We start from the raw sequence: 25,472 nt of genomic DNA on the forward strand, positions 1-25,472 counted from the left end.
TATTTTATAAGAAAAAACAATAAGAAGTAAACATGTACAACGTAAGAAATATATTACCCTTATGGATCATTTTCCTATATTAAAACTATAAAAATAGAATATAGGTCATTTTTTCCTATATTAAAACTATAAAAATAAAGTTTTTGAAATCAAATGTACAAAATAAGAAGTCATTTTCCTATATTAAAACTATAAAAAGAGAATAAGATATACAAATTCTGAAATTTTGTAAATTTCACATCACCCGTTTAGATATGACTCTATGAGCCCTTTAAATTGTTACCTATGGTTTCATACAAGGATCATGGTCCGCACTTAAGGCTCAGGCTCTGGTGCATTCTGTTACAATTTGGCTTAAAGCCTCTCTCCTGGTCTGGTTCTTTGTCTCTACCCTCAGCCCTCACTTGCAGGGCTTCACCTCGTTTTCTCTCTCAATCCTCCTCTAACTTAGGCGGCTTCCTTTCGTTCTTCCTCTCGTTAACAGATTGAATGTTAGATCAATTCATGTTCCACCATATCTTGTTTCCATATCTTCAACAGGGGTGTTGAGCCGCCTCACAAACCCTAGATCCAACCTTCCATACATACCATCCGTATTCTTTTTGGATTTTACAGGGTTTCCTTCGTTTACCCTTCTAACCCCAACCATGGTTGGTGGTACCCTTCAACAACAACAACCACCGCAAGCTTCTCAATTGGCTCCGCCTCCATCATCATCGTCGACGACTGTTCCTGTAGCTACGACGGAGGAAGAGGAGTTTTTGAAACGAAACACGGATTGTGTTTACTTCCTTGCGTCTCCCCTAACCTGTAAAAAGGTAAAACTTGTTATATAATTCGTTGCTTTTTTGTAATGCATCAGATCTTTGGGTTTTGTTTTTCTCGTTTAACGATCTTGAGATTGATATAGGCTTTTTCTTGTTTCATTGAATTAATTGGATCTTATTTGAAGACGACATCATCTTCGTGAATCGTAATTTGTGTAATTTTCTTTATGCTTTTGTTGCCCCCTCTGTCCCAAAGCGTAATTAGAGTTCACTTATGAATTTCGACTACTTTATATTCGGAATTGATATAAATACCTTTAGATTATTGCTCCAAAATGTTGGGATTGTGATACTTTTTAAATTTTTGTATTGAACCAAGAAGTTCTTGTTGATTTAGAGATCAAATATGGATTATTAGATGGAGGAAACATGCAAGTTATGATTACGTATTACGTGGTTTGTTTCAAATTCGATGGGCTTTCTTTTCGACTGAAAAAGAGGGACAAACATGAATTAGGGTTTCACTTGATTCTTGTTATTTTTCTTTCTAAATGATCTACAAATTAAAACACATATCTCTCCAAAGAATCTTGAAATCATAACCTAATTATATTATTATATTATCTAAATAAATTATTTCTTTTGTTATATAACAGGGAAGTGAGTGTGAGTATCGCCATAGTGACATTGCACGGGTGAACCCTAGGGATTGCTGGTACTGGTTAAATGGGAATTGCTTAAATCCAAAGTGTGCTTTTCGTCATCCTGTAAGTATTTATTATTAGTCTCATTAATTGTTTTATAAAAAGTTGGAATTTATTTATTTATTTATTTTATGTTTTCAGCCTCTTGATGGATTATTGGGAGCTGAAGTTCCCCCTCCTGTGGGACCTACTCTACCTCAGGCTCAAACACCTTCATACCCTATGTCCAAACAAGGTGTTCCTTGCATTTTCTTCCAAAAAGGCTTCTGTTTGAAAGGACATTTATGCCCTTTCTTACATGGCCCACCAAACATATCCAACAACAAAACCATGCCACCTGTCCCTTCTAATAATGTCACAAACCCTTCCAAGATAGCTTCTGAGAAACCCATTCAAAAACAGAAACTTGTGCAACAAGAAACCGAGTTCCTGCCTCCAAAGATGAAACAAAACCCTACTCCGGCGAGAAACGGCGGCGGCGGCGGTGGTGGTGGGGTGGAGAAGAAGGTGGCAGCGGTGGTTGAGGAGCCTAGGTACAGACCGGCGAATATTGTTGTGAATGAATTCCCGGTCAACAGGTCAAACCATGGAGTCTATGAGACTCATGTTTTGGATAATGAGGGTATAAATGGAAAAGATGTTGAAGAATATTCAAGAGAACCTACTCCTGGTTTTGATGTTCTTGTGGACAATGAGGTTGGAGATTCTGAATACTATCCAAATGATTTTGAAATGGGTCGACCCGTTGACTATGATGTTGACCAAGATATATATGGGGAACAACGTGAAGGGTATGCATGGGAGGATCATAGAGAATCTTCTGAGAGAATCTTGGGTGGGGCCCATAATTTTGGAAGGAAGCGGTACCCAAGAGATGAAAGTCCCGAACAGTTTGACAAGTCAGACTTACGCCACCGAATTTCAAATCAAAGAAGGGGCAATTTCGGTAATTTTGATAATGTCGGTAATGTTGCTAATGTCGGTGGTTTGAGGTCGGTTATCAGCCGTGAGCACCCCCGTGATAACCACAATGACAGAATGCCAAGGCGGGACAACCACCACCACCACCACCATGACCGCCATAACAACCACAACCACCACCGCATGGAGCCCGTCTCTATTAGCAGCCGGCTTAGAGGAAGAATAAAGATTCCTGAAAACGGGTCAAGGGTAGAAAGGGAAATTGACATGGGTAAGCACAACCGGTCAAGATACTCTCCTAGGCTGCCACATGGCAGATTTAGAGACAGAATAAACGAGGGAAGAGACTATAGGGGCCCACGTAATGATAGTGAGTTTATGAAAAGATCACAAAAAGATGATGGTCAAAGTCAAAGTCAAAGTCAGGGAAAGAGGAAATACGGTCAACAAGTGGAAGAAGGTTTATCGTTTGAAGGGCCAAAGCCTCTGAGTGAGATTTTGAAGAGGAAAAGAGGAGGATCTGTGAATAATGACGAAAATAATAACTTGAAAGAAAATAATGGAAATAATGAAAATGGAAGAAAAGAAGTGATTCAGCCTCTAAGTAGTGTGGTTCATGTAATTGTGAACAAAGAGGAATCTGGTTTGAATGATGAAGATGCATTGTTGGATGAGGAGCTTGAAGCTTATGATCATAAAGATGGAGATTATGATTATGAGCAGATTGATGGAGAAGAAGAAGAGTATAACTTGGAAGAAGGTGAGGAATACATGGAGGAAGAAGAAGAAGGTGGAAAGAAAGAGAGTCAAGTGTATTCTTAGATGTTAAAAAAGACTTTTCACATGTCTTTGGTTTTGAATGTTTGTTGGTTTTAAGTTAAAATTAAAGCAAAACTTTCTGATTGTAGCTTGTAGAAGAAGTAGAGGATGAATGATGATGATTCTAAAAACTGATTTTTTTCTTTGGAGTTTTTAGTTTGTATCTAACTTTTCATGGAGAAATTCCTCCTGATGCTTCAGCACTTGTTAAGATCTTAGTATTCTATTCAAATTGATACATTCATGATATTGTTGCCAAGAGTAAACTATGTTGCTATGCTATATGGTAAACTATGTTACAATCGTCCCCTCTTTCCAAGGATGCTATAAACCAATGTTCATGCTCACAATTTGAACAAAATATATCACACACATCATAGATTTCAAATACATTACACCCACAATCACAATGGAGATAGAAATCAAACTACGAAAAATAAGTGATATGACGAAGTTGATCCTATGCTCTTTCTCTTTTTAAGTTATTTACATGAAGGTACAATTTGCACCATTTCCATTTAATCAAATATTCCCCCAGATGCGAATCCCCAAGAATAATAATCCTGTCGCCAAACCCAGAATGCTACCACCTTTCACCCACTCTAATAATGTCTCTGTCCTGCAATATATATATATAACAACTAAGTACGTAAGCTTATTAAACAACCAAAGGTCAACAAAACTAAGGACTCCACATATATCTTACACAATTATCTATAAGTAAATAACATTGATAAATAAGAGTTATAACCCACTAACCTTGTATCAAATTCAAAAGGAGGTGGCTTCGGCTTCATGTCATTGTTTGCTCTTAGTAGGGTAGTAGTTTCTCTAACATTGTGTTGTCTATCCACAAGAACAGTAGTAAGTGGATTTAAACTGCTGCTATCTTTGTTCATTTCACTCATCTTCCCCTTCCCTTTCATATCGATTTTTGCATCCAGAGTGTTCTTGCTGCTTCTTTGTTGTTCATTACAAGCAAATGTATTTGGAATGTTGCTACCTTTCTTCTTTTCAATCCGATTCTCCTTGCTCTTTCCCTCAACCGTATGATTAAGTGGTTTTACCTCTTTCTTTGCATCGATTATTATCTCCTCGAAGCATTTATCAGCAGCAGCATCAAACAAACAACGACGATTCCTCGCATCATTCACTAAATCTTTCCATATCGAGTCACTACGAGCTAGGGTTCTTTCGTTCCCCAATATCCACAGACAATGCCTAGATAGAAACGGAAGAGAAGACATAAAGAATTAGATGTAGTTATAAAGATCGATAGTTAAGAAAGTCAAAGAATCTCACCGTGCTCTGGTCAAAGCAACATTAGTCCTTTGATGACTAGAAGTGAATCCGACATTCCCATGGCTATTCGATCTTACAGTAGATAAAATAATGATATCTTCTTCTCCACCCTGAAATCCATCGATTGACTTTACATTTACTGAAAATCCATCGCGTTTCTCATACTTGTAACGAAGTTTCTCTTCAATCGATACAACTTGTGCAGCATAAGGAGATACAACACCAATGCTAAGCTTTTTCTTGGACTTTTTCCATTCTATAAACATGAAATTAAGATGTGTTCAAGAAATCATTGAACATATAGTTACAAATCTCAAAAGAAAAGGATTAGATAAATAGTATACCTTCATAAACTTTCTGCACTATCTTAACCACAATAGACACCTCAACCATGTTTCTTTTGCTCCCAACATCATCCCCTTCTTCTCTTCCTCCAACAATATTTATAAATGAATACGAACAAAACATCGGTCCTGAAAGATATTGCCTTCCATAGCTTTTACATGTCACATTTTCTGCATCCAGAATTTTATTTTGATAAAACTTCCTATTTGGGAAGGAACTTATTGTAGGATGCATTCTGTATTGAACATTCAGCAGATGCTTCGAATGACCCAATAAACTCAATCTTTCAAATAAGCTTCTTCCCAAACCACATTCACTAGAAACCTGTCCACAAACATTGACTCCATCTAAGCATACAAAATTTTGAAAATAGAAAAATAGAAATTAAAATAGGCTTACATTGCTTTTAACTGTTGCAGGTAATTGGCACTCATCTCCAATGAGAATAGCATGCTTCATTCCAAGAATTTGGAGGGGAATGATGGCTTCAGACTCTTTCATCTGAGCAGCTTCATCTATAACCAATAACTTCAAAGGCTCCATTTTGAATTTCTGCAACTTAAAGGAAGTAGAAGTTGTGCAGAATATAAGAGAAGCTCTTTCATAACAAAACCGTGTCATTGCATCTCTGTAAGCACTTGGATTACTTGGATCATGACTTGGAAGCTTGAGTCCTCCCAGAGATGTCTGAAGAGTTTTTAGAAGAGAAAGGGATATGATTCTGACAGAATTTATGGATGATGATGACATATGTCCTGATTTAACAAAATCATGTTCCATAGGTTTAGAAACAAAAAGGCGCTCAAGTTCTAGGGAAACCAGATTGTTTTGAGACAACAACGATTTCAAAGAACTTAACTTATCCAAAAGTAACACCATGGATTGGAAATTTTCTTGCTTTATGAAACTTCGTGGGATATGAGTACAAAATGTGATGATGCACCTTTTGAGTGGAAGTAAACAAGAATTGAATCGTTCTCGCATAAACTCCATGAATGATTTGACTTTCATGCTTTTGTTGGTTTTACTTTTGTTTTCCTTTCTAAGTTGTTTTTCTTTAAACTTTTTATTATCTACGTAAACATTGCTGGTTTCACTTTCATTTTTCTTTTCCTTTTCCTTTTCCTTTCGAAGTTGTTCTTCTTTAAACTTTTCATTATCTACATAAACATGATACTGAGAAACACAATCTTCAAGTAAATCAATCATAGATTTCATGCAATGCTTCCAACCAGTTAGAGATCCAAAACACTGTGTAAGCCTCTCAATCCGATGATCCAGATAGATTTCTTCAATCTCTGTTCCAACTTTCAACCTCTCCTTGTTGCCAAACAATAGCAAATCTCCAATGGAACAAAACGAATCACCACTTGCAGTTATAGTTTTAGTTGATTCCTTTATCAAGCTTAGAACACGTGAAGCTACTGCTACTATGGCAACATTCGTTGGAGCACATGTAAGTGTCCTACACTTCATTTGCAAGAAGATAAAGAGCATCACACTTACTGTCATCGTTTTCCCTGTTCCAGGGGGTCCCCATATTTGTTCCACAGAGGATTTATGGCAACATTCCACTTTACCAATCGAAGCCATAATAGCTGCTTTCTGGGATTCATTCAGTTTAGAAACAAGACTTTGATCGAATCTTTGGAGAGAACTATTGCAACGTAATGAACACATATTACATTTCTCCTTAACCTATAACAAAACATCCATAATAAATAATGATGTCAAGACTTAACAAAGAAAGATTGGATTTTAACTAAATAAGAGTATAACTTTCAAACAAGTTCTTACCACTGAATCAGGGTAAAGAATCTCTTTGATAATATCAAGATTTGCATGATTATGCAATGAACTCCAGATTCTTTTCTGGGTTGTTATATTCATCAAGAAAACAACAAACATTTCATCATGGAGTTCAATCTTTTGTGATGCAGTGACTTTAAACTGTACAGGTGTACCACTAGCATCATCCTCTGTGTAATTTACTAATAAAAAAACACATTTATTACCCACACTCTGCAAATCAGAAACAGATCCAGGTTCCCGATGTGTTAAAATAAGCAGATCATTAGGTAAAGTCTGGTAAGATTCTTTTGGGCGTTCAGTGTTTCTCCAATTACGAACAGTAACATCATACATCATTTTATCTTTACCATTGGCGTTCCTAAAAGAAGAAATTTTAGCAGATGGAGCTCTGTTCATCATGTTCATACTGGAAGCCAGTTCAGTACGTGTTTCCTCAAGCAAAGGATATACAAAAGAACCGAAATAGTGTCTCTCAGACTGGAAAGTAAGCGGTATCTTCTTCATCTGCAAATGATCAAGTCGCAAGAAAGGTTTCATGTGATGGAGCTATGATCTAAATGGATTCAGTTTATTTGATAACGTATAGTTATTGAGGAAGAATAACCTGGTGTTCATAGAGCTTGTCATTGAGAATGTTGTTAATAGACCATGAAAAGATCAACTGTGCAAAGTCGTGGTTCTGAGCATATCCGTTTTTCTTCTCAAAAGAACTTCCTTTCATCATCGTCTTCTAATGATTATCAGAAACCAAAAATAAGAATCAGATGAAACTGGGTTTTCTAGCTTGTGTTGTCGTTTTGAAAATAATCGGGTATATATTCTCTTGCTGACTAAGGAAGCGATCGTGATTCGTGGGTAGAGATCAAGTAGCAGTGTCGAGATTCTAAGATTGCTTTTGTAAAGCTTGTCCGTACATTAAAGGAAACATCAACAGTTTAATAATAAAAACGAAGCAACCAAGAAAATAACCGTTCGACAAGTCAAGCTCAAGTCTACGCATGTTTATTTTTTATTTTTATTTTTATCGTTCTCCTTTATAGCTTTTGCTCATTCATTCCATGCACTCATTGTTCTCAAATTTCCAGCGTAGTGAAAGTAAATAAGGCAGTAGTGCGGGTTCTTTTCTAAAGGGTTGTTGGGAATTAAAGATATTTAATAACCTAATAATATGAATTATATTGTTTGTTTCTATTTGGAATGTGGATATTTTTAAGTTTATTATTGTTTATTATGTTAATGGTAGCCTACATAATCATGGGTGTTTGGATTGCCAATTAATTTAAATAAAATGGCTTCTAGCCTAATGGTATCCGTGTTGCCTTCTCTTCTTAAGATCGAGGGTTTAAGTCCCGTTATGAACATAGATGAAATAATTTAAGAGTAGATTAATATATTTGTTGTTTAAAAAAAATAAACAAAGGATAACAAACTGTATGTTGTAAACCAATATCACAAAATAACCATATTTTTTAATAAAACCCAAATGAACATTTTCTTCCAATATCTTGATTTTTTTGAAGACTACGTAAAATTTTCAAACCTGATTTTCTGAAATAAAACTGGGTTTTCTGAATTTTTGAATTCCTTTAAATTTTTAGATTTTTTTTTAACATAAAACATGTTCAACAATTGTTATTTAGGAAATTTCAAAATGTATTATGATTTGCAAACAAACTTTTTTTTTTCTGAGAAGAGTAGTATGCAACTCCAAACTGTGGCAAAAAAATGAAAATCTCTCGTTTTTAGTCCATTTAGTGGTACGGTTTCTGATATTTTTATTTACGCATTCAAATTTTCAAATTTTTATAAATTCATGTAAACATTTGTGGTGTAGTTATATATAATGTTATATTGATGTTCTCTAGGCATCCCATCGGTTAATGCAATAGATCACAGGGGAGTTGCATGCCAAAAACACTTTACACATATTCCATAAGGGATCTAGTGAGCACGTGAAACTTCGTCTTAATGATAGCGTTGTCTGAAATAAAGCTTTATAGAAGTGATCATCCGGCTAAGAAGAGAACCAAATGGTAGTTTTAGGTCTTTGACATATAACATGTGGCAGGCAATAAGTGTAACATGTGTATTACACAAACTGAATCATAAACTTTAGAAACTCGGTTTTAATGATAGAGTTGGCCTTAAAAGACTCTTACATGTAGGCCCTCACATGATTTGGCAGATAGTTGCCTTAAGGCCAAAGGGTATAACCACATGATTATCACTAGAAAAGTGATGTCAAATATACGCCACATCACCTCTCACTACATGTTCACCACATATTTACTAGCCTTGGAAATGGTTATCAATAGACAATGTTTTTTTTTATTTTTTTTTATTTTTTTATTTAGATTAAAAAAATAATTAATTAATAACATAATTAGATATTTCACGTTACATAAAAACATAAAACATAAAATTTCAAATCTAGATTCCGAATAACCATAAAAAATAAAACTTAAAACCTAAATAACTAAAAAACATAGAAATTAAACATAAATATTAAAAACGTTAAAACCTAAAATTCATGCTTTTCCCGAACTTCTTTTTAGATTTTCAGAAACGCGGCTAAATTTTCCGGGTCGATATCTGGTTGCGGCTTCATGTTTAAAATTTGAAGATCGGTGAGTGCTTGTTTCCGGCGCCGAGCATTCTCCGTTGACTCGTATTTTTGTTGTAAAAAACTTAGAGTTTTGTCAATTTTGTCCGCAAGCACGTATTCGTTAATCGCTTTTCCGCTTGAAGACGCCACTTTTTTCCATTTATCCCTTCCCGGTGGCCGACGAAGTTGGACTTCCGGTGGACCCTCCCCTTCGGTCTCATTGAAGTCGTCATTGAGGTCGACACCAAAACTCACATCAGATCCCGAAGTTCTTGGCCTTTTGTTGGAACCGGTGGTCGATTCCGAATGCGAAGTCTCCGGGTTGAGGACCCATTTTGGACCCTTACGACAAATTTCCCACGCTTTTTAGTGGCCTAACGCTTTACCATTAAACTTTGTGCACACCACTCGTAGTTCACGCCATTTTCCGTTGACCGCGTCGTATATCGACCCATTTTCCTTCCCAAAAGCAAGTGAAAGTGATCTAAAACATGAACCCAAAAACTGGTTCTCGTTTGCGCGTTGCCCGTCCTTGAGTCACACAATATAGAAATCCAAGCTTTAGCTAAAACTTCCTCCTCTTCGATCCAAGTTGTTCCTCTTCTATTTGTAGCTTTTCCTTTTGATTTCCTACACCTAGATGGTTGTGTCTCTTCAACCCGGTCGTCCTCGTCGTTGTCCAAGTTTATAGTTGGGGATTGAGAACAAAGGACTTGAGATAGTTGTGTTTGGAATTATTGAGATGGTGGTGTTTGGAATTGTTGAGATGGTTGTGTTTGGAATTGTTGGGGTCGAAATTGTTGAAAACCTTGGAATTGGGATTGTGGTAATTGTTGTTGGAAGTAGTTTGGTTGAAATGGAATGTTGGTAAATAGAGGTTGATGTTGGATTGGGGATGTTAGCATTTGAATGTAATTAATCATTTGGAGTGGTTGGGGTTGTTGGGGTATTTGGAGTGGTAAAGGTATTTTGATTTTGCTCCATATTTTTTAGAGATAATGAGATAGTAGAGAGATATTATTTGTAGAGAAAGATGTGTTTAATGTGTTTATGTGTTTGTGTATATATAGTAGAGGAAATAAATTGAAAAGTTTTTTTTGTTTAATTAAAGTAACGGTCAAAAGAAGAAAAAAACGGTCAAAAAAAATTAGCCAATCAACATTTGTGTGACCGTCCGTAACACACATCAATCCGCGTCACATTCACCGATAGGGGGGGAGGGGTGTTCACGCGTGAAAACCCCCTTACACGTCACCTCTTATGCGTAAAATAACACCCTATACCCCTTGGCCTAAAAGAGTCTCACATGTAGGCTCTCACATAAGATTTGGCCTATAGTTGGAAGATGGAAGAAAGGTCAATAAACAAGTTAGTTGGCATAATTCTTGATGACAGTAGGAGACAACAAGACTTCCAAGATTTCAAAATTCATATATAGTTATTGGTTCAAAGACGTACAACTCAGACAGGGCCGACTCTCAGATTTTAAGGACCCTGTGCTAAAAAGAAAAATAGGGCCCTAAATTAATATATAAGGAAAATAAACTTAAAAGTAAATAAATTAACTAAAAAGAAACATATGGAACTTAATAAAAAGTTCAAGGGTTGATTATGTAACTTTTAAAAACTGATTTTTTAAATATATTAGAAAGAGGGTTGATTATGAGATATAAAGCAAAACTAATGATCAAAAGTGTAACTTGAACTTAAAACTTCAAAATGTGGTAGCCACATTGCTCCACACTAAGGTACCCGCTTAAGTTAGGTATACACACTTTTGTGAAACTTTGAATAAATTCATATATATTTAGTTATTAAATATATAATTTATTAAAACTCGGGTCTTGTTTTTTTTTTTTCAGAGCCCTGTGCAGCTGCCCCTCTTGCCCTCCTTAAAATCGGGCCTGAACTCAGATGAAAGTATGTTGAAGACTAATCTTTCATAAAAGTTGTTATCGCCCCGAAAGTAGCTATTTATTCCAATATTTTTGAAGTGTAAAACGTAAATATTCATTTGAAGTTTTAATATGTACGGATTAATGTCAAAATTTTATTATGTTTTTTGTGATTTATTTGTAATATGCTTACAATAATTTGGTAAAAACAAAATTTTATAATTGGTCCTATGGTTTGCAAAATATTGCATTTTGAGGACTTCTATGAAAAATATCATGCCGTTGGTCCTTATGGTTTCGGAAACTGCATGAATGATCCTTCTGGTGTTAACTTTAACTTTTGAGTAGTTAGTTTTTTTCTAAATGACCAAAATTCTCTTGGACCAATTCTGAAAATTATATATATCTTAATGATCAATTATGAAAATTTAAAAGTTTTTGTGTGTGTGTGTGTGTGTATATATATATATATATATATATATATATATATATATATATATATATATATAAATATGTTTTGTACGAGTTTGAGAAAAATCAACAAGTTGTTTACTTTAAATAACAAGTGTTCTAAAAAAATAAGCGAAAAGTAGACTATAAAGATGAAAAGTTCATTCATGATCTATGTGCATACAACTTTGGTCCTACAAAGGCTTATTAATTGATGGTGACCATAAAGTGAGAATTAGGGATGCGAACAGGGATGGATACTACAATACTCGTCCTCGCACTAGAATACCGATCCCCATACCTGTCTCCCTCGCCCCACCAAATCCCCGACGGGTTTGAGTAGAAAAATCATCGTCGGATACAGAAAACTTGATAGATATTTGTTGGTAAAAAATATTTAAAAAAATAATAATACATAATGATTGTGAATAGTAGTGCGGAAATGCTTGTGAATAGAATGATTAACAAGAAGGAAAACATACAAAACTTCTCTTTGGAATATATTGCTTGTAGCAATGATGAGTTAACTGGGATGTTTTTGGCTTATGAAACAGCAAAAACAAATTATAAAGAATTTGGAGACATGGTTTCATTTGATGCAACATATACAAGAAACTTGTAATTTTTATCACATTTTATGTTTTATAATTATACAAGTTATATATTTGTGCATAGATGGACATATAATATGTTCATAAATGAACAATACATAAAACGATTATTTAATTTTTAACAAATTTTATATCAGGTACAACATGTTGTTTATACCATTCACAAGAATTGATAATCACAAACGTTATGTTACATCTGGTACCAGCTTACTTGATAACGAGATCGTTGATTCTTATATAGGTTGTTTAGGTGTTTTTTGGATGTGTTTGGTAAAGAACCATATACTATTGTTACCAATCAAGATCCAACCATGAGAAAGACACTTACAACACTTTTTAAGAGTGCACGATACAGACTATGTATGTGGCATATTGGCTTGATGACAAGGTACTTGAAAGTAATATATAGTTTTTTAATTTCATTTGTGAATCTAACAAATATATTTATATTTTTATAATTAAAGTCTGAATAATTTTCATAGTTGCATGTTCCTCCATAAGTTTTGGCTACTGATTTCAGGAAGCGGATATTATCATTAATTCGAATAATAAAATAGATATTATCATTAGTTGCGAGAATTGATGAATGTCTTTTGGCTTAGTGTTTGTGTATAGTTAATTCATTTTTAAGTAATTATATCATACATTATTGTAATTATAATCATCTGTGAAATATGATGTTCTTGAGTGTTGTATTTAATGAAGAAAAGTTTTGATGACTTCTAACCAATTCCAAATGTTTTCTTTTTAGCTGAAAATAACAAGTTGACTCATTTGATTCCTTTAACTTAAATCGGTCTAAATTTAAATAGATTAGTCAAACTTCATCTTTAGTTGGGAAGGTATAAAACACTAAAAACAAGATATCCAAATTTAATTAGCAGGCTTGTTTTTGCACCAGATTATAAGAGTAAAAACTTGAACAAAACCCATTTTCAATAAACACAAATGTAGAAGAAGGGAATAGGTTTGATTTAGTTTTTAAACCAGATTATGAATAAAGTTACTAAATACAAGATATAACAATATATTTTAACATATGTGTATATTATATCACTTGTTTCTGTTACATATTTTAGTTTAAACTTTTTTCTTGGAAAGACTACTCTTGAAATTTTGCATTGTACATTTAGTTCTCTTCTCATAGGACATTATATTTTGAAAACTTTATTCAATCACACCAACAAAATGTTTAATTAAATAACATTGCGATAACTTAGTTTTCAAAAGAATGTACTACAAAGAAAGGTAATTACAGTGTTATAAGAGTACACTGTTATTTTTTGTTAATCCAAAAGATGCAAAAATATTTGGTATTTACAACTGCATTGCTATAATAAGTAAAATAGCAGCACTTCAAGTTTAATGGAAGCAGTGAATAAGTACCTTCCTTAAGAGGTAGACAAACACTTTCATTTCATATATGCATCTTTCCTATTTAAAAGATTAGGAATCAAGGCTTCTTTTCAGTAACACCAAAAAAACAAAAAGTTTTAGAACCAAAACACTACAGTAGCTAGATAACACATCCATCCAACTAAACATGTTATTTATTCTTGCCTTTGCCCTTTTTACCCTTGTTCTTCCCCTTGTTATTTCCCTTCCCTTTCTTGTTTTTTGGATCCTGATTGTTACCACTAGTGCTTTGTTTTTCTACAACCGAATCCACCATTGATTCAACATTGCTATTCTTCGCCTTCTTCTTTCCCTTTCCTTTCTTGGTTTTTGAATCCTGAGTATTACCATCATTGCTTTGTTCTTCTTCCACCATGTCCACCTGTGAATCAGTAGCATGATCCTCCTCCTGATGCACCTCACTTGTGTTGCTGCTTTCTGAAACTACCTTTTGCACAACCTTCGAGTCTTGAGTTTTGTTCAAGAAATCATCTATCAATGGCCTATTACCTTGTAGATGCTCCACAACCAATTGCAAAGTCTTCATTGCCTCATTAGTGAAAACACCATGCTTCTCTTTATGTTCACTGAAAATATAAACTCCACAGATCCATTAAATCATTCAGAAAGAATCAAGATGTATGTATATATTGCAAGTCTAACCTTGTATCAAATGCACAAGAAAGCACTTTCAGTTCACCAAGTGCACCAGTTACTTTGCCTATTGTATCTTCTCCAGCATTGGACTTTTCATCTTCAAGAACAGTAGCCAATGTGTGTATATCTTTGTCCAATTCTTTCTGCAAAAAAAAAAACAATTAACAAAAAGTTTTTCAAGTTTAAACTAATGAAGGTAAAACTAAAAAACCACAATGCATTACCTTTATCACAACAGATGATAAGTTCAACGCCTCTCCCTTCTTCTGCTTCAAAGATTCAGATATTTCTTCAAGATTTCTCCAATTCAAAGATTTCACATTCAGTTTAGCAGATTGTTTTTCTTCAAAAATTGTCCCAACACCAACATTCTTTGAAGAAGGTTGACTAATTTGTATGCTTTTCCTTGGGAATAATACATTCATTATCTCTTCCTTTGATGTCCTAAGATCCACAAATATAGCATAAGGAACATTGATTTTTCGGCTTACATCTTCTGCACTAACAACTGCCATTAAAGGATCATTGATGCTCATAAATGCTTCTGCAACAACATCTGGATTCAAGTTCAAGTAACGCCCTTTTCTTCTCCTAAGAACTATAGACACAAACTTCTGTGGAAGCAAATAAGCAATATTGTTTCTTCCCAACAACAAATTAAGTAGCACCTCAGAGCAATCTGATACTTTCAGACAGATTAAAGACAGCATCATGACAAGTTTCAACACTAAAAGTGGATGATAATAAGCAGGATTAACATTTGAACTTCTTATCCATGCTCCAGTGTCCACTTTATTGTAGAGAATTTCTTGGATTGTTTGAACAAAAAAGACAACAGTTTGCTGTGGAAACATCTGTTGAGATGCTGAAAGAGTTATACTTTGAGTGGAAGTAGATCCAAGAGTTGGAAGCCATGCAAGAAAAGAAGATCTTGTAGTGAAAAACATTCCTTGAGAAAAAGATGTCATGAAAAGAAGATAATCCAAAAGATACACAAAACTATGAGGTGATATGTATCCAAGAGATCTCCAGTTTGCTCTATAAACATCTTCCAAAGCATCCTGAAGTTGTGGAGCAAAATATGCATCATTCAAGATAAAACGTGAATAGCTTCCAGAAACAACTGGATTGTTGGAGAGAAACTCTTGAACAAATGACTTCCATGTGGGATTCCACTGAATCCCAGTGATGATCTTTTTGTAAAGTGTAACAGGTTTTTGGGAACCAAAACATATCATCATCATAATCCCAATTGTTGAATAAGAGAGCTCACTCTTTTTGTGTAGATTTTGAAGAATCAGATCTTCAAGCAAATTGAGGGAAAGATAGGTTTCACGTAGAGAAATCAATTCTCTAGAGATTGATTTTCTCCAGTCTAAAGGAAACACAATGTCAAAGTAAGACATGGAGATTCGAAGAAATTGTTCGAGTGTCTTTGTATGATGATGTGTGAGTTTGAGATACGAAGAGTCTAAAAGAAACTTGGAAACCTCAAAAATGTGAAGAAGACATGAGCTTTGATGAAATGAAGAGCCATTTGTCTTCAACTTATACAGAGCTTCAAGAGTTTGGAGGACTTTTATCCCCACAGAAAGCAATTCAACTTGCCAATAAGACCGAATAGCAACAACCAACTGTTTGCTACCAATATTTACACGTTTCCCATCTTTAAAAACACCTTTGTTCCCAGAGTTTCTCACCCAACTTGCATCTTTGTTGACTAACAAGTAAAGTGTGTTTCCTTTTACACTCTGTTTTCTAACTCCAAAATAATTCAAAACAAAATCAACATGCTTATTGTTTTCATCAGCTTCTGCATTTTCAAAACTTTCAAGAGTTTCAAAGATACCCATGATGTTCTCTTTCCATAGATCCCAACAAAAAACCAAAGTTCTTACAGATACTTGGTTTTGCAAGATCTTTTCGTCACAATGCTTGTTAATATCAACAGGTAATTCATCCTCCCAATCATACTTTGAAGAATTTAAAGAAAGATGGGCTTCCAAGATTTTCCTATTGGACAAGATTTCGCCTCTCAAACAATTGTTTTGTTGGGAAGATTGTAAGTTTCTCTTTAGCTCTGACATGTTACTTTGTTGATCAGAGAGTAGTTTAAGCTCCCTACATACAAAACCATAGAAAATGTCTGAATCACTTTTTGCAAGTGACTTTGCTCTCTCACAAAGCTCTTCCTTTTGAGCAAACTTCTTCAATGGCCAACCTGAGCTTCCATTTCCCCATAATGAATTGAAAAACACATACCAGATGATAAGTGATGCTGCATCCTTAAAGTTTCCAGCTTTCCCTAGCAAATCAACTTCTTTTAAAACATCACCCCATGACCTAACAAGCTCTGCAGCTTCAAGAAAACAACCAGATTCTTCTTCCAACAACAAAAGTTCATCAAAGCAGCCTTTCGACTTCAAGAATACACGTTTTGATTCCATAGAACAGAAGCATCTAACAAATTTCATCATGGATTTAGAATCTTTGCGCTCATGGTAATCAAGAGCACAACTCTCCAAAAACTCTTGTTCGATCTTTTCAATTTCTTTGCTTCTAACAATCACATGCTCTTTCCAGTATTCTATATACTGCATGCCTTTATCAAAAAGCTCCCCCTTTTTACAAGCAGATAGACAATTAGCAAACTGATCTCCTTTTGAGTAAGCTTCAGCTGCATCACTATAGCACCCTGCTAGTAAGAAACACTCTGCTGCTTCATTAATCTTTCCACACTTCTCCAAATAAATCTTCCCTACACAAACAAAACAGTTGAAATCTTAGAACTTTATAATCAAAACAAGGATTAGACACGTGTTTATGTTTATGATAGAACATGAAGTTACCAGCTCTTTCATACTCCCTCAAATCACAATAACAAGAAGCTGCAGACTCAAGTTTTCCAATAGATTCAAACATTTCTGCTGCTTCTCTAAGGTAACCAAAATAAGCTTCAGGATTTGTTCCTTGCATCTGATCAGCAATTGCTCTAAGTCCAGAAGCTTTAGCCAATTTCTCCCAAATTGTATCACCAGCTCTTTCAAAGCACATTGTTGCCATTACAAAGTTGTTCTCATAGTAAAGCTAAAAAGTATATAAAGATTGTTGAAACGTGTCAAATGAGAGTAAAGGGGCTTAACTTTTAGAGAATCAAAACAACAAAATGAAAGAAAATTACCTTTTTACCCCGCTCCCGCCACTCTTGAGGGCTGCTTGCTACCCTCATAGCCTGTGCTACACTATCATCCAACTTCCTAACTTGAACAAGGCCCTTTCTCTTCCAGTAGTGAAACATTGGCTTTGAGAGCTCTTCTTTGTTCTCACATATCCAAAGCCTTTGTCTTGTTCGAGTTATAGCAACATACAGTTGTTTTAATTCGGAACATAATACATTATGTTTTGACTCCTTGAAGGTTGGAAAAGAGGGAAAAAGTTTCCCATCAAGCAAATCTTGATCATTCATGTATCCATATATAACTCTCCACCTATCTTTCAAAGGTGATGTCCCAAAAAAGTTGTAAAGCAATACATCCTACAAGCAAAAGAAGTCAATATTAACTTGGATATTATCAAACTTATTTCAAATAACAGAAAACATAAGACACTAACCTGAAACTCAAGACCCTTACATTCTACTATAGTAAGCACAAGAGCTTGTTTTCCAACATATTCACAAATCTCAGTCTTTGCAGAATCATCACGTACCAATATCACTTGTTCAGCTCCAAAACCAATAATTTCTCCACTAGATCCGGTCCCACCAAAGATTGTCACGATGGCATTTTCGTCATTTCCAGATTCAAGCAAAACAGGAGCTTCTCCAGAAATGAGACTAGTCTCAGGCTCCAAAAGGTCAATTGAATGAGCAAAATAATGGTATAGAATTTCAATGACACTTTGAGCTAATTCAAGAACACCTGCATGAGTTCTGAAGTTTTGTTTCAACTGAAACTTCTCTGAAACTTGACCTTTTTCTTGTTTTCCAGAGCTTAAAAACTCAGTGTAGAACAGAGATCTTATATCTTCAAACCTGAAATCAATCCCTCTTGCAATGGTTTGTGCAGTATCACCAGCAAAAATAAATCCTTCTTCAACATTTTGGCAAATGTATTTGAAAAGAGAAATCTGCCTCATGCTAAGATCTTGAACTTCATCAATATATACAAAATCCATTTGATCACCTTCATAACGCCTGCTTTTAAGTCGATGATGAAGGTCATTTACTAAATCACCCCAATCGAATTCCCCACGTTCGGTTTTCATCTTTTCATAGGATTGAAAAAGGGTGTAAATATCATCTCTCTTTTGTTTTGTTAAAGTGGATGCACGTACTTCAGACAATAAAGAATAATCCTCATAGCTCAATTTGCCATTACAGCTAGCTCCTGCATGCAAGCCTCCTTTTATATGAGAGATTATCTCAGTGAACACTCTGGAGGCATCAAGCTTCTTTTTTAGATTCGAATTGAAGTGGGGCCAATAAAGTAGATGAAATTTGTCGAATGTGACATTCCTTGATCTTATGAAAGTTTGCAATGCAATGGATCTTGAACTTATATGGTTTCCATGAGAACCTTCTCTTGCTTCAGGAAATCTTTCAAAGAAAGAATTTCCCAATGTGCAATCCATCATCATTAAAAACTTCTCAAATGTCATAACAAGAGGATAACTTTTTTCAGGGACTTCAACAAATGTGTCTGGAACATTGGAGTCTACTACCACATCAACATCATCAAGATTAATCTCTCCAGATGAATTCCCATCACTTGAAATACTGTCATCATGAACATCAACACTTAGAAATCAGAAAAACACCATAAAAGTAGAAAAGATCCAAAGTGAAAAAACAAGCATTTACATTTTACACACCTTGTAAGGTGGGAAACATGGTGTTTCACTGCATAACACAATCTCGGACTAACTGTCACAAAAAGCTGTCGCAAAATAATCGGTTTGTTTTCTTTTTCATGATCATCATCACTTTCAACATCTTTAACTCCACTGCTTTCTGCTTCATCAAACCCTTTAGAAGCAAAGCGAAAAGATTGTTCATTTTGGTATAATTTCATTGTCAAAATGGTGGTTTTTCCAGTTCCTGATCTCCCAATTATGAATGAACTTTTTCTAAATAAGATTATGTCCATCTGTTCATCAGTTACTTGCATTGGTAGATCAATATCTTTCCCAGAAAGCAAATGATTCACCACTCCAGATGATAAGGAGTAGAACTTCATAAGCAATAAACTTTCAATCACTTTAGAGTTCTCAACATAGCTTCTTCCATCACCATTTGTACTCAGATCACTTTCATCTTCACAGCTATTTAGATTACGAAATCTGATAATCTCAGGGGTAGCTGCCCATATTCTGGGAACTTCCAAATCCCTGAAAAACCAAAAATACAACATCACAATATGAAGAAAAATATAATCAAGAATGTGAAATCATTGTTTCATTAAAGTTTGTTTAAATAGACAAAAAATGAACATACCCCTCCAAAGATTTTGCTGTGCAATGACTAATATACTCATCAGTGTATGCAGCAAATATGTTCTCAAGACGTTTTGTGAGTTTTGAAATCTCATCAAAAGGTAAAAGATCCCAAATCTTTAGTACTTGTATGTACTTGACTTCCTTGATAATGTCAACAGTGCATACAACATACAACCCTTCAACCTTAAATTGTTTCATAATCTGAGATGATCTTTCACAACACAAGTCTACACTTCTGTTCTTAGGTCTCCAGCCTGAAGAAAGTTTCAGTAAAAGATTTAAAACCACCTTCTTCAATCGAGCATGTTTCAGCTTTGCAAATGATCTTCTGAAATCATCACTGAATAGAACCTAATGGAAACATGTGAAGCTAACATTACAACGAATTTTGGTAAAAACTAACCATTTTATAATCTGAACATACCTTCCATTTTGCGTGTCTAAAAAGTACACTTTTCCCATTAACAAGATCATCAAGTTGCTCAAGCTCTTTCTTTGCAGATATTATTGTCATTCTCAACAACTCATCAGCATCAGCATCAAACAAACACTCACGATTAATGGCATCTTTGACTATATCTTCCCATACAGATTCACTGTTGACTAGTGTTCTCTCATTTCCCAATATCCAAAGACAATGTCTAGAAAGAAACAAAAGAAAAGACATAATTCTGGGAGATAAAAAAAAAATGGTATCTTTAATGATCAATTGTTAAGAATGTCACCTTGCTCTTGTCAGGGCAACATTAGTCCTTTGAGGACTATCTATGAAGCCAACAGAGCCACGTGTATTAGATCTTACTGTAGATAAAATAATTATATCTTCTTCTCCACCTTGAAATCCATCAATTGATTTCACATTCACTGAAAACCCATCAACTTTATCATACTTATGAGCAAGTTTTTCTTGAATTGAAACAACTTGTGCAGCATATGGAGATACCACACCAATACTTAGCTTCTTCTTGGACTCATAACATGCTATAAATGTTAACAAAGATGTTACTAAATACTAATATAAACTTTGTATAAAACAGTTGGAAGTGATAAAATATAACAAACCTTTGTATAGACTTTGTACAATCTTAATCACCACAGCTACTTCAACCAAATTTCTTCGACTCCTTCCATCATCATCCTTTTCTTCTCTTCCACCAACAATATTTATAAATGAATATGGACCAAACATTGGTCCTGAAAGATATTTCTTTTCATAACTTTTACATGTCACATTTTCAGCATCAAGAATTTGATTCTGATAGAATGTCAAGTTTGGAAAGAGACTAATGGATGGATGCATTCGATACTGAACATTCAGTAGATGCTTTGAATGTCTCAAAGAACTCAATCTGTCAAATAAACTTCTTCCAAAACCAGATTCAGCAGAAACCTGTCCACAAACATTCATTACATAAAACTAAAACTAAAACAATAGATAACAAAACTCAGAAAAATTAGAAGAACAAAATAGACTTACATTACTTGTAACCATTGCAGGTAATTGGCATTCATCTCCAATAAGAACAGCATGCTTAATTCCATGAAGTTGAAGAGGAATAGTGGATTCAGCCTCTTTCAACTGAGCAGCTTCGTCAATGACTAAAAAGTTCAAAGGCTTCATTTCAACAGTATGCAATTTGTAAGAACTTGATGTTGTGCAGAATATAAGTGAAGCGCCTTGAAAGCAGAAGTCCATCATTGCATATTTGTTCAGAATGTTGGGAAGTCGAAGTTTTTCAAGAGATCTTTGTAGAGTTTTCATAATGGAAATAGACTTAGATCTGATAGATTGGATATCAATATCCCATAACTTTTCAAAATCATCTTCCATTGGTTTAGAACTGAAAAGGTCCTCAAGTTCATCTGAATCAAGATTATCTTGAAACAACGATTCCAATGAACAAAGAATGTTCAAAAGAGAAACCATGTTTTGGAAAGTTTCTTCTGTTAAAAAACTTCTTGATATATGAGTACAAAATGTAATGATGCAAGTTCTGAGTGGAAATACAGAAGAACTGAATCGATCTTGCAAAAACTCAACAAATGATTTCACTTCAACATTGCTGATTTCACTTCCATTTTCATGTTCCTTTTCATTTTCCTTTTCCTTTCTAAGTTGTTCTTCTTTAAACTTTTCATTATCTACATAAACACAATACTGAGAAACACAATCTTCAAGCAAATCAATCATAGTTCTTAAACAATGCTTCCAACCAGTCAAAGATCCAAGGCACTCTGTAAGCCTCTTAATCCTATTCTCAAGATAGATTTCTTCAATCTCATTCCCAACTTTCAACCTCTCCTTGTTCCCAAACAACAACAAATCTCCAATAGAATAAAAACAATCACCATTTGCAATTCTAGTTTTATACGATTCCTTCACCAAACTTAACACACGTGAAGCCACTTGAACAACAGCCACATTAGTTGGAGCACATGTAAGTGTCCTACACTTCATTTGCAAAAAGATAGAGAGCATCACACTTACTGTCATTGTCTTCCCTGTTCCAGGTGGGCCCCATATTTGTTCCACAGATGAATTATGAGAACATCCCATTTTACCAATTGAAGCCATAATTGCCTCTTGTTGAGATTCATTCAGCTTTGATACAAGACTTAAATCCAAAGTTTCAAAAAAACTTAAACCAGAAGAACAACCATCATAGTTTTCCTTCACCTGTAAAAAAACACATTCCCATGTTAATAAAGATCTTAATTCTTAGTTTCTTACCATATCATCAGAGTAAAAGAGGATTGTAATTCTTACCATATTATCAGAGTAAAGAATCTCTTTAATGATATTTGAATTCCGATTCATGTGCAACGAATTCCAGATTCTTTTGTTGGTGGTTATGTTCATCAAGAAAACAACATACAAACCATCTTGGCATTCAATTTGATGTAATGTTTTAACTTTAAAACGTACAGAAGTGTTACTATCTTCATCATCTTCTATGGTTTTAACCAATGCAAAAGCCCATGTTCTTCCAGTTTGATGCAAATCATAGCCAAATTCGGGTTTCCAATCAGCTAAAATGAGTAGATCACCAGGTAATGTTCTATAAGGCTCTTTACCACGTTCACTGAATCTGTTTTTCCAAGTATCAACAGTTACATCATACACCACTTCTTTTTTACCTTTGTGTTTCACCTCACTGAAAGAAAAAACTTCAGCAAATGGAGCTCTATACATGATCTCCATAGAAGAAGCCAAATCTGCACGTGTTTCCTCTAGCAAAGGATAAATAAATGAACCAAAATATTGTTCCTTTGAGCTAAAAGTAAGTGGTATTTTCTCCACCTACAAATGATACATCAAGTCAACATAAGGATTAATGTAACAGGTATATATGATACAAGAAAACGTATCATAGAGGTTTATGTTTTCTACTTTTCAGAAAGAAAAGGAAACAACATTAATGTCACTGATCAAGAAAAGTATGTTAAACAAGATATATATAAAAATGGAAAGTTTGAAAGCTTTGTTTTATCCTTATCTTTTATTAATTGAAATCAATCAATAAATTCCCCAAAGCCATTTTTGTTGTTCTGGTTTACAAAGTAAAAACGCAACAGTGAAAATAAATGTAAAAAACAGTCCAAACTCCAAACTAAAACACAAAATGTTAAGGGTTGTTTTTTTACTGCAAAAAAGTTCTATATGTGATCTTCACAGTTTTCGGAGATGATAATGTATCATCATTAAACTTTATAGTAATATATTTTGAAAATACCCATGTTGATGATCAGTACAATACAGATAATGTAGATGTTTAATAAAATATTAGGGTTGATTTCAAGAACAAATGTGTATAGTCGTTTTCAAAAACAAGGGTTTATAGAGGAAGAAGAACCGAAAACAAGAACAAAGAACCAAGTGTGAGAAAACTACATGCACTGTGTGTGAAACTGAAACGCTCGATGCGAACAAAATGTGTGTTCGCATACAAGAAACAAGCAAATGAAAAGTCCGAATATGAAACAAAGTGCAAAAATGAAGAGAAAAAAATAGTAATATAGGAAAGAAGAACACGAACCTGGTATTTGTAGAGATCCTCGTTGAGAATATCATCAAGAGACCATGAAAATATCATCTGTGTAAAGTCATCACGACGCTGATCATCTTCTTTTTCCTTCCCCAAATAACTTCCTTCCATCATCACCTGTATCAAACGCATACAAATCAGAACTTGAACAAAATGAAAATGGGTATTCTTGTTCTTTTTAAGTTTTTTGAAAATGAAGAGGTTTCTTACTCAGTGTCGACAATTATCAGAGAGTGAAGACCTTTTCCTATTACTTTATCTGTACCAAAAAGGGGCTAAATCAAGGAGAATATTTAAAAGAACGGAGGATGATTGTTCGAAAAGAAGCAAGAAAACTGCTCCTTCGGTTTTAAGAAACCAAGTCAAGTTCAAGTCTCCTCGTCTTCTCCCACTAACCTCCTTTTCCCCTTATTCTTTTTCTTTCTTTCTCGTTTCGCTTTTTCTGTCATCCATTCATGCGATGCCATTTGTTGCCTTTTCATTTGCAACGTTTTAAAGCGGCAAAACAGACACTAGTCCCCGTTTATTTCACTAGCAATTTTTATATTGCTCTTGGTTTATGTTTATCACTAAAATTCAAACATTTATAGAAGTTGACATCATTTTTTTTTTTGTCAAATATCAAGTAGAATAAAATTTTGGGGAGGGAAAACATAACTCTATTACTTGTATTATAGAGGATAGTTATCTTTTCCATAAATATAGCATTCTTTGTATTATATTATGAACCGATGAAATTATATGATTGATTCCATCCTTTAATACTAGTCATGAAGATATCATGTATTTGTATTAGATTGGGACGGGTATTTATTTAGATGATGATAGTTATCAGTTTCATAATAATATATGAATAGAAGTTTTGTGATATATGATGCTCATAATAATATATGAAACAAAGGGTTAATTTGAACTAACTATCACAGTTTTCGAGATAAGAAGCGGTAAGAAAAGTGGAATGATCCAAAGTTACATGCTTGATATGATCTTGATATGATCAAGAATGGGTTCACAAACAAAACTAAAAAAAGAATAGAAACAACAAAATTAAGACTTCAATTCAAGAACATCAAATTAAAAATTAAGAAACGATCAAGTGTAAAAGAATAACCTGGTGTTCATAGAGCTTGTCATTGATAATGTTGTCAAGAGACCATGAAAAGATCAACAATGCAAAGTAGTGGTTCTGGGCATATCCATTTTTCTTCTAAATAGAACTTCCTTTCATCATCGTCTTCTAATGATTATCAGAAACCAAAAATAAGAATCAGATGAAACTGGGTTTTCTAGCTTGTGTTGTCGTTTTGAAAATAATCGTGTATATATTCTCTTGCTGACTAAGGAAGCGATCGTGATTCGTGGGTAGAGATCAAGTAGCAGTGTCGAGATTCTAAGATTGCTTTTGTAAAGCTTGTCCGTACATTAAAGCAAACATCAACAGTTTAATAATAAAAACGAAGCAACCAAGAAAATAACCGTTCGACTTTAAGAAACGAAGTCAAGGTCAAGTCTACGCATTTTTATTTATTTATTTTTATCGTTTCCTTTATAGCTTTTGCTCATTCATTCAATGCACTCATTCTTCTCAAATTTCCCGCATAGTGAAAGTAAGGCAGTAGTGCGGGTTTTTTTCTAAGGCCGGACGGA

At 34.4% G+C, this 25,472-nt stretch overlaps 3 protein-coding genes across 5 annotated transcripts; 1 reads left to right on the forward strand and 2 right to left on the reverse strand.

The window, feature by feature from the left end:
- Window positions 1–297: 297 nt before the first annotated feature.
- Window positions 298–3,295, forward strand: LOC145011370 (zinc finger CCCH domain-containing protein 17-like). The gene is made up of 3 exons (XM_078970076.1): window positions 298–818; window positions 1,424–1,534; window positions 1,613–3,295. Exons 1-3 carry the CDS (start codon window positions 648–650, stop codon window positions 3,212–3,214), a joined length of 1,884 nt encoding a protein of 627 aa, XP_078826202.1. The 5' UTR covers window positions 298–647; the 3' UTR covers window positions 3,215–3,295.
- A 208-nt stretch (window positions 3,296–3,503) lies between these two features.
- On the reverse strand, window positions 3,504–7,586 carry LOC145011369 (uncharacterized). The gene is made up of 7 exons (XM_078970075.1): window positions 7,275–7,586; window positions 6,656–7,174; window positions 5,258–6,556; window positions 4,858–5,182; window positions 4,514–4,769; window positions 3,971–4,432; window positions 3,504–3,830 (listed from the first exon to the last, which is right to left on the reverse strand). Exons 1-7 carry the CDS (start codon window positions 7,392–7,394, stop codon window positions 3,734–3,736), a joined length of 3,078 nt encoding a protein of 1,025 aa, XP_078826201.1. The 5' UTR covers window positions 7,395–7,586; the 3' UTR covers window positions 3,504–3,733.
- Window positions 7,587–13,528: 5,942 nt separating this feature from the next.
- On the reverse strand, window positions 13,529–25,230 carry LOC145010741 (uncharacterized). 3 transcript variants are annotated; one of them, XM_078969264.1, is made up of 16 exons: window positions 24,937–25,230; window positions 24,036–24,084; window positions 23,817–23,942; window positions 22,547–23,080; window positions 21,257–22,456; window positions 20,842–21,169; window positions 20,505–20,760; window positions 20,204–20,420; window positions 19,778–20,130; window positions 19,156–19,671; window positions 17,896–19,060; window positions 17,465–17,818; window positions 17,133–17,370; window positions 14,508–17,041; window positions 14,290–14,426; window positions 13,529–14,213 (listed from the first exon to the last, which is right to left on the reverse strand). In XM_078969264.1, exons 3-16 carry the CDS (start codon window positions 23,937–23,939, stop codon window positions 13,778–13,780), a joined length of 8,391 nt encoding a protein of 2,796 aa, XP_078825390.1. In that variant the 5' UTR covers window positions 23,940–23,942; window positions 24,036–24,084; window positions 24,937–25,230; the 3' UTR covers window positions 13,529–13,777. The 3 variants fall into 3 exon arrangements, with proteins under 3 accessions (XP_078825390.1, XP_078825391.1, XP_078825389.1); XM_078969265.1 differs by lacking the exon at window positions 24,036–24,084; XM_078969263.1 differs by lacking the exon at window positions 24,937–25,230 and having other exon boundaries at window positions 24,036–24,379.
- Between the last annotated feature and the right edge of the window lie 242 nt (window positions 25,231–25,472).

This window comes from Lactuca saligna, chromosome 8 (genome assembly GCF_052625555.1).
Source record: "Lactuca saligna cultivar CGN05327 chromosome 8, ASM5262555v1, whole genome shotgun sequence".
NCBI classification, from domain to species: Eukaryota; Viridiplantae; Streptophyta; class Magnoliopsida; order Asterales; family Asteraceae; genus Lactuca; species Lactuca saligna.

Coding starts and splice junctions, on each gene's coding strand:
- LOC145011370 (XM_078970076.1), top strand. CDS start 648: ATGGTTGGTGGTACCCTTCAACAACAACAACCACCGCAAGCTTCTCAA. Junction 819..1,423: donor CTCCCCTAACCTGTAAAAAG/GTAAAACTTGTT, acceptor GTTATATAACAG/GGAAGTGAGTGTGAGTATCG. Junction 1,535..1,612: donor AGTGTGCTTTTCGTCATCCT/GTAAGTATTTAT, acceptor TTATGTTTTCAG/CCTCTTGATGGATTATTGGG.
- LOC145011369 (XM_078970075.1), bottom strand. CDS start 7,394: ATGATGAAAGGAAGTTCTTTTGAGAAGAAAAACGGATATGCTCAGAAC. Junction 6,557..6,655: donor TTCTTTACCCTGATTCAGTG/GTAAGAACTTGT, acceptor GTTTTGTTATAG/GTTAAGGAGAAATGTAATAT. Junction 5,183..5,257: donor CTGCAACAGTTAAAAGCAAT/GTAAGCCTATTT, acceptor GTTTGTGGACAG/GTTTCTAGTGAATGTGGTTT.
- LOC145010741 (XM_078969265.1), bottom strand. CDS start 23,939: ATGATGGAAGGAAGTTATTTGGGGAAGGAAAAAGAAGATGATCAGCGT. Junction 20,131..20,203: donor TTAGACACGCAAAATGGAAG/GTATGTTCAGAT, acceptor TGTTTCCATTAG/GTTCTATTCAGTGATGATTT. Junction 19,672..19,777: donor ACAGCAAAATCTTTGGAGGG/GTATGTTCATTT, acceptor TTGGTTTTTCAG/GGATTTGGAAGTTCCCAGAA.